Source organism: Anoplophora glabripennis, unplaced genomic scaffold (assembly GCF_000390285.2).
Source record: "Anoplophora glabripennis isolate ALB-LARVAE unplaced genomic scaffold, Agla_2.0 scaffold1161, whole genome shotgun sequence".
Lineage (NCBI taxonomy): Eukaryota > Metazoa > Arthropoda > Insecta > Coleoptera > Cerambycidae > Anoplophora > Anoplophora glabripennis.
Genome location: NW_019417264.1, coordinates 19508 through 31706, shown reverse-complemented (window position 1 = coordinate 31706; position 12199 = coordinate 19508). Strand labels below are relative to the sequence as shown.

General features: G+C 33.9%; 2 protein-coding genes across 2 annotated transcripts; one reads left to right on the top strand and one right to left on the bottom strand.

Annotated features, from left to right (window-relative positions):
• Window positions 1–4824: 4824 nt before the first annotated feature.
• LOC108913387 lies at window positions 4825–6140 on the top strand. The gene has a single exon (XM_018718937.2). It carries the CDS (start codon window positions 5264–5266, stop codon window positions 6074–6076), a length of 813 nt encoding a protein of 270 aa, XP_018574453.1. The 5' UTR covers window positions 4825–5263; the 3' UTR covers window positions 6077–6140.
• A 1656-nt stretch (window positions 6141–7796) lies between these two features.
• LOC111692231 lies at window positions 7797–10769 on the bottom strand. The gene is made up of 2 exons (XM_023456103.1): window positions 10470–10769; window positions 7797–10407 (listed from the first exon to the last, which is right to left on the bottom strand). The coding sequence occupies exon 2, from the start codon at window positions 10077–10079 to the stop codon at window positions 7797–7799; it is 2283 nt and encodes a 760-aa protein (XP_023311871.1). The 5' UTR covers window positions 10080–10407; window positions 10470–10769.
• Window positions 10770–12199: the final 1430 nt, after the last annotated feature.

Below are 12199 nucleotides of genomic sequence, written 5' to 3'. Positions count from 1 at the left end.
GTTTATTTAAAAATATATTACGTCGTATTAGACTAAAATTTCCTTTTTACTTCAGGATTTTGTCAACCAAATAAGTATCCTTATATTTAACATTTTGCAGCTCCTCGGTGTAGAAGGCACCTTGAATTTCCTCTCAATTTTGATCTAATAGATACATTGTTGGGTTAGTTAAATTTACTTTTCTTATTTTCAAGATTTAATTGCTCCAATTTGGGACGTATTCTTTTCGAAATGCTCCTCGAAATTTACTGATTCTTACGAAATTACCTAATTTGAACTTGGCAGGTCTTCGATCGACAGATTTTAGGTGACTAAAAGCAGTTTGCAATAACTTTTTGGCGTTTCTCCTGTTTACTTTGATAGATGCTTAGTGTTATTATACTGATGAACAACATCTTGTAGCAGATATCCATTTGTATGTTCCTTGAAGACTGAACTGCTTCCACATCAAATTTTTTAGTGTTCGGTTTAGTCTTTCTATAACAGCTGCTTTCAAGGTGGAGTATGTGCTGTAGTGTTTGATTTTATACTTATTCATCAATTCTTTAAACTCCTTACTATAAAATTCCTTTCCCATATCAGTTTGACAATTGTGAGGAGCATTCTCCATTCTCGATAAAATTTTCTGCATTGCATTAGTCACATCTATAGCGGTTTTCCGTTTAACTGGTTCCGCCCACACAAACTTGGTAAATACGTTAATAACTGTAAGAATGTATCGATAACCTTTATTAAGCTTGGCATAAGGAATCATTTCTACCAAATCAGCTTGAATAAGGTCATTTAGTCCCTTTACGATCGTATGACGTCTTCGAAAATTTTTTCTACCCGGTTTTGAAGCACTTTTACAAGTTGTTCTCTAATTTCACTAACCATTTTTTGTTATAGGGCATTATGAAACTATTTCCGCATATAAAGATGGTTCTTTCGAAACAGTAATAAATTTGATCTTACCGCCTTTATTTATATTTGTACGATTAAGTTGAATCGATGTAATAGCGGCACCACCATTCAAAAACATTTGACAAGTAATCGGTAGAATTTTCACTTTTTCTATTTTTCCAGATACCGGGAACATATATTCCTTTCTATTGTCGTCCAAAGTGTATAGACCCACTTTCGTAGAATGCTGTTTCAGGCCTTTTATTTTTATTATGGTTTTACTATGATCTAACAAAGGTTTACAAATATAAAAAAGTAATGACTGTGGTGAAGAGGTTAACATGGTCTGGAAGTAAAGAACTGAATTGCCCCTTAACATATGACGACCAAATTAATATTTATATAAAATGTTCAATTGGGGATGTTGACGGTTATTTTATAATTTTAGCTTCTGTCAATTCCTCAATGATAAAAAAAAATTTCGTTGCTCACAGAGTCATTTCCAGCTAATTGTGAAGCGATTAGGAGACGTAATCTATTTATTAGCTCACTAGGATCGCCGTAGTACACATAATCTATTTTATTATCTGTTAAATTTAACAGGCCACCTTTCGTATGGTGTTCTAACGATTCAGTTCTACGCAGTGGCCTGGTGGGAGGGGGCGGCTTTGAGAATGGTTTTGGAAGAATAGAAGCAGTTTTCAATAGTCCCTTCTTTACCAAAGAGGGCCTTATAATTGTCCTGTATTGCTCGCCCTGCGAGCCTTGAATTTGTTCTTCGAGATTAAAATGTCTACGATACGCATTAGATCTCTTAAGAATATCCATGTAATCATTCAAATCCGATTGTTTATATTCAGCGGGCTTTTTTTTAAAGATCAATCAAGATCATCGTATAGATCAGGTGTTCTAACATATGTTACTCCATTTACTTTCAAATTTTTTCCAATGATTTCTAAATCGGAGCCTTCAATTTTAAACTTCTCCGTTTCAAGGTCATATTTCACTCCATATTGACGATCATTGTCTGTCTCTTCTCCCCTAACAGACAAATATATATCATTTCTTGGAAGAGGATGGTACATTTCTAGGTATTCATTATTAGCTTGTGTGTTTGAAGACCTTGAAGAAAGATACAACTTTCCTCCATTTCCTTATTAAATAATTCGTCACTGTTTTGTTGATCTGTTTCAGCGGTTTTTTTCATCTCATACTGGTATGTATCTTCTAAAAAACTCGATATATTCATTGATAAATAGTTGCTGTAGGGGTTAATACTGAATCTTTTTGGTGTGGAAAACCGCGATTCGGTTTTGATTTCTGCGGGTTCTTACTTGACTGTCACATCTGTTTTAATGGTGGAAAGTAGTTTTTGTAAAGGTTCTGTTATGGGTTTGTAACTCTTTTCTAACTGCCAAAAAGCCAAAGCGTTAAACTTCAGAATGCTGGATGGTTTCCCAAGCAAAGCACACTCGAAGGTGACAAGTTTAATGTATGCATTCCTCTTAAGATGTTACTGGGCTTTTTCGAAGACTATAGAAAAATTATACTAAATATGAAGCAGGAACTGGTTCTAATTCGAACTAGAAATTATCTAGATGTAGTAACGGCTATCGATGAGACTGAAAAACCTAAAATTAATATTGAAAAAATCTATTGGAGAGTATCTCACGTTTCCGTAGGTCCTGACTAAGATTTTAGATAAAAATGTGGAAATATTGATTCCATTTAGAAGTTGGGAACTTGACGTGTACCCTTCCTTTACACAAACTACAAGGCACACTCAGCCCGTGAAAACCACCGTTGGGAACGCCTAGTGATATTGTTGTTGCCTTCCAGACAGATAAGAAAAATAAGGTAACCTCAAATATGAGTAAATTTGAGTACTGTGGTCTTACAAATATAAGAGTATAGCAGAACAACTGGCAGCTGCTCGCTAGGGATAATGGATTTATTTTTGCGAACATTTAATGAAGGCACTTACAGAACATCTAACTAACTTTATTGACAACGACATTAATTATCAAAGGTATCTCAAATAATTTTACAATTAGAGCAAATAGATGTAAACATATCGCCTTCGACACGTCTCCCTTCTGCTACTCTCTACTACGCAGCCTCGTCCTACCATCATACGACGGTGGTGCGAAAGGTTTGTTATATCCTCCCCNCGTTAGTAGAAATTTTGCAATATAAAATTGCCGAATTCTTTCTATAGAGTGCCTTAATAAAGGCAGAATATTACTTGTCTTGTAAAAGACAGGTTTTGTGGGCTTCCACTCACAGTTCCTCGCACTAACACTCAGTACTGCACTGCACAAACTACGTCCGCATAGTTCGGCTAGTCGCTTAGAACTTCTACGACTGACTGCTACACTGATATATATACTTTTCCTCGCGGTAGACGTAGGCTCCGCCTCTCGCTTCGTTCTGAACGCTGACTTCCCATTGGTTCACCTATTCATTTATAAGCTAAGGACGGGATTTTTGACATTTATTTTACTTTAGGCACGCTCGAAGGGATATCTGTTAACAATGTCTTCCAGCGGCTAGTTGACTGGATAGTTTGAAATTTTCAAGTTCCACAACGGTTTCGATGAAATCTTTTTCTTTGTCATTATCCGGCATAATATTAATTTTGGTGATAAAATCATACCAGTCCACATCCATAAGAGAAATTACGTCACCGTCACTCGAACTTTTGAATCTGATGGTAGGTTCAAACCCCATAGCTGCGCTAATTCCTGTCGAGACTTGTATGGTCGAATTTGATAGTGAATATTTTATTTCGCTGATTAATAGTTTCTCTTCTTTAATATCTTCTGCATACTTTGAAATAATGTCATGCACATATGTCCAGTAGGATGAATAATTTGAGTTATTGTCTATCCCAGAATCTGACATTATAACAAGCAAAAATGCACCGTTCTCGTCATACATTTATTAATTACTAAAACTATGTGAAACTGTCAAATGTCAAATTGGTTCCTTAATTCGTCAGCTGGGGTGGGCGTTAATTGAAGAAGTGGTTTTTAATACCTTAAATATATGGGTGTAAGATTTTCTAAATTTGTACTCTGTGGTTTCGATTATGGAAAAAAGGTGATTTTTAAAGAAAGCAACAACCAAGTGCATTTAATGGTAGCGTGGACGTACGCCTACAATGCTTCTCGAAAAAGATATTGGGAGATCTTTGCTGTGGATCGACACCGTTTCCAAAGGAGAATAGCAGCTTCTTCCATCATTCTAGACCCAATTTTACATGCGAACCATAGACGTAGGATATTTCAGAACAGAGTTTTTCTTTTATAAAATAATACAGATATTGTAGGTTAAATTGTGTAGTTTATTTAAAAATATATTACATCACATTATACTAATTCATTTTTATTAGTCCACGAATTGTGCGACGTCCCAAGTCCGAGCCACTGTACTAAGTAAAAATTTCCCTTTTTCTTCAGTACTTTGTCAACCAAATAGATGTCCTTTATATTCATTGGTGTGGTGGCTTTTTGGTGTGGAAGACCGCGATTCAGTTCAGCTAATTCCTTATTCATGGTTGACATGTTAATGAGCGGCATCGATAATTCCGTGTTTATTTATGATCTACAGAACAATGAAAGCATCAAAGCCTTTTCTGTATCTTCCTCTAGACAAAGGATAGCTTTTGTCTATAAGCAAGAACCCAAACCTATCTTAACAACATTCTCCACAGATATATTTAAATTCTTGGAAAGACATGTCAACGTTGACGTGATCATCGTAAATGTGTTTCAGATTAGTGAGATCTTGTTTGAAAATCGCCAAAAAGTTTGCATTATCTCGTATTAGTTGTTTTGGAATCGATGAGTATGTTTGACTTAAATAGAAACAGTCTGTATCTTTATGTCGCCCAAAACAAAAATAATCCCTCATAACACTTTATAATAGAATTGGGTTTTATTTCACTTGGAGGAACGACATCGTTGCCATCTTGATACTCATAGTATCCAATCTCTTTGATGGGTTCCAGTAGCTGTTTCAGATACTCATATTTCGGTTGGTATAGGGATTTTGAGTAAACGTATACATTTTCAAACCTCAAACCATTTGGGTGCGCCAATAAACTTATTATGACGTTAGTTTTACCAGACCCAGAAACGCCAACAACGAGTCCTCGCTTAGAACAGTCTCCAAAAAGTGGGCCGTGTTTCTTAAACCTACTTAATGAAATATTATCATCGTGATTGGTTACCGGTAGCGAAATGTTCTGTTTCTCGATCCTCATTCTGAAGGAAAATTGTATGTACTGTACGTTGACGTAGTACGTAAAGTATTTATAAGGTATAAAACTAACAATTAAATTCAGTTGTATTGAAGTGTCACGCCAGAGCATATATAAATGCTTGTGCCCAACCTATCCGCAGTTAATCGACAGATAAAGCGAGTAAAGAGAGGTTCTGGGTTTCTTAATACGCTTATAAATAAACTTCCGATAGAACTACACATTCCTGGTTACAACTTTTGTGGACCAGGTACCAAGCTTGAAAAAAGGCTTGCTAGGGGTGATACTGGCATTAATCCTTTGGATAACGCATGCCTCGCTCACGACATATCATACAGTGACAGCTCTAATATAGAAGATCGTCATAAGGCAGACCGCATCCTTGAACAACGTGCCTGGGAGAGGGTTAAATCTAAAGACGCCAGTTTCGGAGAAAAGACTGCAGCGTGGGCTGTTGCCAATGCAATGAAAGTCAAAACTAAGCTAGGAATGGGATTACAGAAGAAGAAGAAATTTGTGAAACGTAAACGAGGTCAGGCTCTAAGTTTTAACCAAGCAGTACAAAAAGCTCGACAGGGTATTCGGGGTAAACCATCTAGTAACCTCGGTGAAGTAGTAAAGCAAGCTCTATCATCAATAGGAACGAAAAGGATAACTAGGCCACGAAAGCGGATAATTCCGATTCCCAAAACTGGTGGATTTCTTCCTCTCATTCCTCTATTTGCCGCATTAGGTGCTCTTGGAAGTATAGGCGGTGGAGCTGCTGGAATAGCGAAAGCTGTGAACGATGCGAAAGCCGCAAAGGAAAAAATGGAGGAGGAAAAAAGACATAATCTGGTCATGGAACAGGCTGCTCTTGGAAAAGGCTTATATCTGCGTCCTTATAGGAAAGGAATGGGGCTTTATTTACCATCAAAAAACTCCCAATAAAGCTACCTCGTCGTGCACTGACTAATGTAGATTTAATTAAATTTGCTAAAAAGTTACGTATTCCACATTTCCGAGGAGTGTACATGCAGGATGCCCTACCAGTAAAGATAAAAAGAAACGAATGTGGTATAGTTAATTTGGATATTTCGTCTGGACCAGGCACTCACTGGACGGCATACGTAAAGAAAAACAAGACGATATTATACTTTGATAGTTATGGTAATCTGAGACCTCCGAATGCAGTAACAAAATATTTTTATAGCGATGGTAGCTTAAATATAATCAAATATAATCATCATAAATTCCAATGGGATAATGCAATAAACTGTGGACACCTATGTTTAAAATTTTTATATAATGTATGTAATTGAGAAAAATCTGTTTATTATAAATAAAGATTTAACTGTTCAACATGTCTCTGACTTTGGCTTTATCTGGAAATACGTCTATTTTAAGTGCAGATTATAACCCACCAATATACTTAGATGATGACGCTGAATATGTGGTTGGTCTATCAGATTTTGAAACCTTCAACGTAATTCCAAACATCGATGAAACAAACAATAAGTTTACGTATTGTAATAGGACACTAACAATTCCAGTTGGAGCTTATGAAATTACCGATATCAATAATTACCTACAAGAACAAATATCAACTGTCAATATTAACATTAGAGCCAATCGAAATACATCAACTGTCAGCATTGATACTAATGTTGACATAGATTTTACAAATGAGAAATCCATAGGACGTCTGTTGGGTTTCAAAAAAAGAATTATTAAAGCTAATACACTGAACGAGTCTGATTTTCCTGTCCAAATAATTAAATTCAATGCTATATGTATAGATTGTAACATAGCGGCAGGTTCATATTTCAACGAAAAACCTGTTCACATTATTCATCAGTTTTTTCCAACCGTGGGACCAGGATATAAAATAGTGGAATCACCTTTGAATATCTTGTACTTCCCCGTAACCGTTAAGACGATCAACAACTTGACTGTTAAAATACTCGATCAGGACAGAAATCTTATAAATTTTCGTGAGGCAACTATCTCAGTCAGATTAAATCTTCGAAAGCTCTAGAGATGGTAGTTCGCTACAATACAAAATGTTGTCGACCAAATATTACGACGAAACGCAGTTATAAAAGAAGATCCAAAAACCAATCAGCCGTTAGTCTGAAGAAGAACGTTATTAAAGTAACACCGGAAGAAAAGAGATTCCTGAAGTCTCTGGGTTTTGAAGTTCTCATATAATGGATATACTAGATGTTATGCAGCAACCTCTCATCGACAATTCCATTGTCGACTTGGAGCACCACAATTATCAACCTTTCGTGACCTCTAAATTGGACTACAATGATGAAGTAAGGATATCACTTCAGGAATTGGACATCTATACTTTATTTTGTGAAAGTATGCTATACTTGGAAGGAAATTTGACTACAGAGGATGGAAAATCGGTTACCAAATTAAAACTTATAAATAACGCCTTCAGTTTTCTCTTCAGTGAAATTCGATATGAAATGAATGGAGTAATCATCGATTCCGTTAGAAACGTAGGACTAACGTCAACGTTGAAGGGGTATCTATCGTACAATGAAAGCGAGAGCGTTAAACTTCAGAATTCTGGATGGTTTCCCAAACAAAGCACACTCGAAGGCGACAAGTTTAATGTATGCATTCCTCTTAAAATGCTACTGGGCTTTTTCGAAGACTATAGAAAAATTATACTAAATATGAAGCAGGAACTGGTTCTGATTCGAAGTAGCAATGATCTAGATGCAGTAACGGCTATNCTCCACACCTTTTGAGCGTGATTGTAGTCATCTTCTGAAATATCTTCATCATTTAACTTGTTATAAAAATCAGTCGAACTAGGAAGTGATGTTTCTTTCAAAACTTGCATGGAATTTATGTAATCATATGGAAATGTTCCCTTTCGAGTAATTAAGTTAAAAGATTCACCATTTAAATGGGAAAATTCAGTTTTTAATATTTTTAAATCTTCTTTCCGTAAAATAGATGCTAATTTATCTAACGATGATGTTAGAAATCTAAATGAATCTATAAACCTAAATTTTATCGAAGAATTTGGAATATGTTTGGTAAACGAAATGTATTGTTCTTTATTCTTCGCCAACAGCGTTATACGACCAGGACATAGCTGAGCTACATCTTTAATCATCACGTGACTGTCATACCCCGTCAAATTGTGAAAAACTACGGGAACAATGAAGGTGTTTTTATAATTCAAGTTGCAATTGGAGTGACACCAGCCCCTAAATTTGCCGTCGAGATGTGAGTGGTCGCGAACGGGTTTATCTTCTTCATTAAACGGTTTCGTACATATATGACAAGTTGTTTTTTTAAATTGATTTTGAGCTTCTATGGAAGAGTATTCTATGGGAACTACCAATTTTAATTTTTCATCCACAAATTTACCAATATTTTCTAGTTCCCTTACAAACCACTGCACGCAGTCTAATCCTACATAACTTTTATAGTGAGACAGACTTTTATCATAACTACAATTGAAATAATAACCCACGGCAAATGCTTCATGCTTTTGATATCTCTCCGTTTTACTCCCGCTAATATCATCCAACGGTTTTAGTAAAGCTTCAAAATCGCAATAAACAATGAAAGGAGCAGGTTCCTTATATTTAAAATTTTTGAAAAATAAATATTTGTCTTCTGGGAACGAAATTTTACATGTATTAACTCGCGCACATTCCACTTCATGTTTATCTAACTGTGCTTGATGTCGAAAGTAATTTAAACATCTATCACAAATAAATACTGCATGGCCATTTCCTGTAAGCTGATTCGAAAGCAATCTCGAAAGATATTTAATCCAGGTAAAATGAAATTTGATTTCAAAATTTTTTTGATTTTTCGCATAATTAACGTCATTATCTGAGTAATATTTGTTTTGAATCATAAGCAAATTTACATGCGTCGGTAATTTTTCCTTTGAAATGTACGCGGGAACAACGGAATAAATTTTCCCATTTAATTTTAATATGTAAACATTAATGGAAATATTATTTAATTTTTCAAATTTCGGTATTTGTTCTATGGTCACAGGAAAATTTATTCCTGTAAAATTCAATACAGTATGAAAGTCGGGATATGAACTAATACGATCCGGATTTTTTTGTGCGGGATGCAGACAACTTACAACAGCATAGGCAAAACAGAACTGATCGGTATTTTTGATATTTATCACGGCTCTTTTCAATTTAATTTCTTGCGGAAGTTCAATATATGATGTACCTCCATTAGAAAATTCATATTTATTAATGTTAATTTCTAGGCTTTCAATGCGGTTGAGTGCCCAGCCACTTTGCCCCTCATGAAATTCCGTTAACTTGTTCATTATTTTGTCACTAATATTATCTCGATACCATTGCCACAAATCCGTACCTAAATCAATTAAATTATTTTTCGTATTAAAATATTTAAATTGTCTAACTTGCTTATCCTCATCAACACTTTCTTTAATAAATTCACAACACAACACCGCATTGACTTTAACTGTTGGATCCTTTTTTAATTCATTTAAAATTCTGGGTTTAAATAAAAAAAATGAATCCTTTAAAAATTCCAATGGATCGGTATGAAGAATATTTATTACTAAACCGCTTCGAATTCTACTTGAAAATGCAGATTTTCCATCTTCCCACCGAATTCGTTGGCTTCGTTTTGGTGTTAATTTTAATTTTTTATTTTCAGATAAACCACCGCCCAGATAAATATTATCAAGAGATCTTAACAACTGTCTGTATTTTCTCAAATGACCAATGTTTGTTTGAAGTTTAGTTTTAAGTGATATATTACTTTCAACGTTTAAAAGAGCATTATTCATCGACCTAATATTCTCGTTACAATATGATATATATTTTAACAAAGTTTCATTTTTCACATTTTTTGAACGACTTAAATTTAAAAAAATTTTTCCAACAATTTTTACTATATCGTCACTTAAATTATCCATATTTATCACCTTAAATTATATATTTTTAAGGAATTCTATGGCAACAGTTTTTGAAAAATTTAATGTATCATTGCTTTTCTCACCGTGGCTGACTATGCTGTATCGGTTATCTTCAAATTCATCTAAATGATCTCCTATTTCTCCCATGAGTCGATTGGGTAGGAACACCTGATACTCATCCAACTCTGCTACCAAGCTTTCCCCATACTTTGTTGTCACTTTTTTAATTTTAGAGATTGAATATTTTCTTCCAATCTCCAAATCTTTTATCGACTTTGTTGGTTTGAAAGCTAAAAGTGACCGTTCATTTAGTTTTGTAAGATCCATTCTAGGAATAAATAAATAAAATGTTTAGTAACTAGATTGAAGATAAAAGGATTATAGACTTACCTGTTGTTGTATGGAAATTGGTGAGACTGATGAAGTAATGCCACTAATATTGTCGAGTCTGCTTTTATATGATAATACTGAGTGAAAGGGAAGCGGAATTACTTCAACGAGGTTGCATTTGTTGGCGCGCATACATTAAAAAAATTAAAAGAGGTCAATTGCTAATATCTGCTTACTAGAATATTAATTTTCTATAAATGTCCTTCATACATACAGTTATTGTTACTAAATCATATACGTGTATAAATGCAACTGTATCTAAGAACATTTTTAGTCCTCGTTTTTCATAGAACACCTCTCTCTTTAGTGATTATATTTAGTTATTTAGTCAGAGTGAGAATTACTAATGTTCGAAGATATTGTTATATAAACAGACATAACACCAGCGAGGTTAAAGAATATGAGAATGAGTTATTCCATAGAAGATCAATTAAGTGCCGAAGGTAATTGTAGTTGAATAAGGGTGTGTAAATTGAATGTGAGTATTCTGTTTTAGATCACCAAGATTTAAATTTTTACCAACACGATCAGAGCAGAATGTGATGACCGTGTCCAACATACAGTTCAATGAAGACGACGAATGTTATGGATCAGACATATTTCAATCCTATCGGACGTACTTAAGGACCTTGGATGACAGTTTCATGGATTCATATTGCAGTTCTGATTTTGTGTCATATAATCAAGTATATTTATTATGGAGTCCAATGAATGTGATACCAGATATATCATTATGTTTAAAATGTAAAAATTATTTATTAGAAGTTAATTTCTATAATGATTGGTTAAATACCCTATTGCAAGGTTATCAGTATTGTTATAAGGAACCAGTAGCGTTTATAGATTTAATTCATAATCATACGCTTGGCCACATTCATTGTGACAATTGTGGTTATGACACTGTAGATACAGAATGCAACATTGATGATGATACTTTTGATAATTTATTACACATGAAACGCATTGGCACTTTTGTAATTTATAAATAAATTTTATATATTTAATAATTATTATATTTTTTTAAACCGTAGCTCTCCCAGTTAGATTGAAGATCTTGGTTTAAACCTAAATTACAACACGCTTTTTCTTAAGAATTCTTCATAAATTGAAATTTTCCTAAAAGTAAACAAGTTACTTTTTTTAATTAACATGAAATATTAATTATCTGAGTAATGTCGGATAGTTTCCACTCCTTTTTCTTTGCTTTAATAGTTTAAGAAGAGGTTAAGCACAATTATGTTATAAACATTAAATCATCCTAAAATGTTTGTCAAATGTTATGCCATGGTACTTTAAATTGGAGATAATAAATATTATTATTATATTATTTGCTCAATTAGATTTCCATACAAATAGAAACCTTTATAATATATTGGATAATTATTTTAAAAATATTTATCTAAATATTATCCTAATTTTTCATGATCACTGTATATTCTCACGAGAATCGCGACTGCGACTATGAATATGTCATTGGGAAACAAGATGTTAAACAGAATTATATAACAAATATTATATCATACTGAAAATATCAGTGCTCAAATAAATTATTATTGAATAAATAAGAAATCTAAAAAACATTGATATACTCACTTTGTTTCACTAACAGACGAGATATAATTATTTCTACAATAATTATTGTCTAAATAACATAGATCTTTTCATTGTCACTGTATATTACGGTAGTTGACGAAAACACTGTACATTAACTGTTGTACTTTTACTTACAA

Bases quoted from the DNA above. Each gene is read 5' to 3' on its own strand.
- LOC108913387 (XM_018718937.2), top strand. From the start codon at position 5,264: ATGCTTGTGCCCAACCTATCCGCAGTTAATCGACAGATAAAGCGAGTA.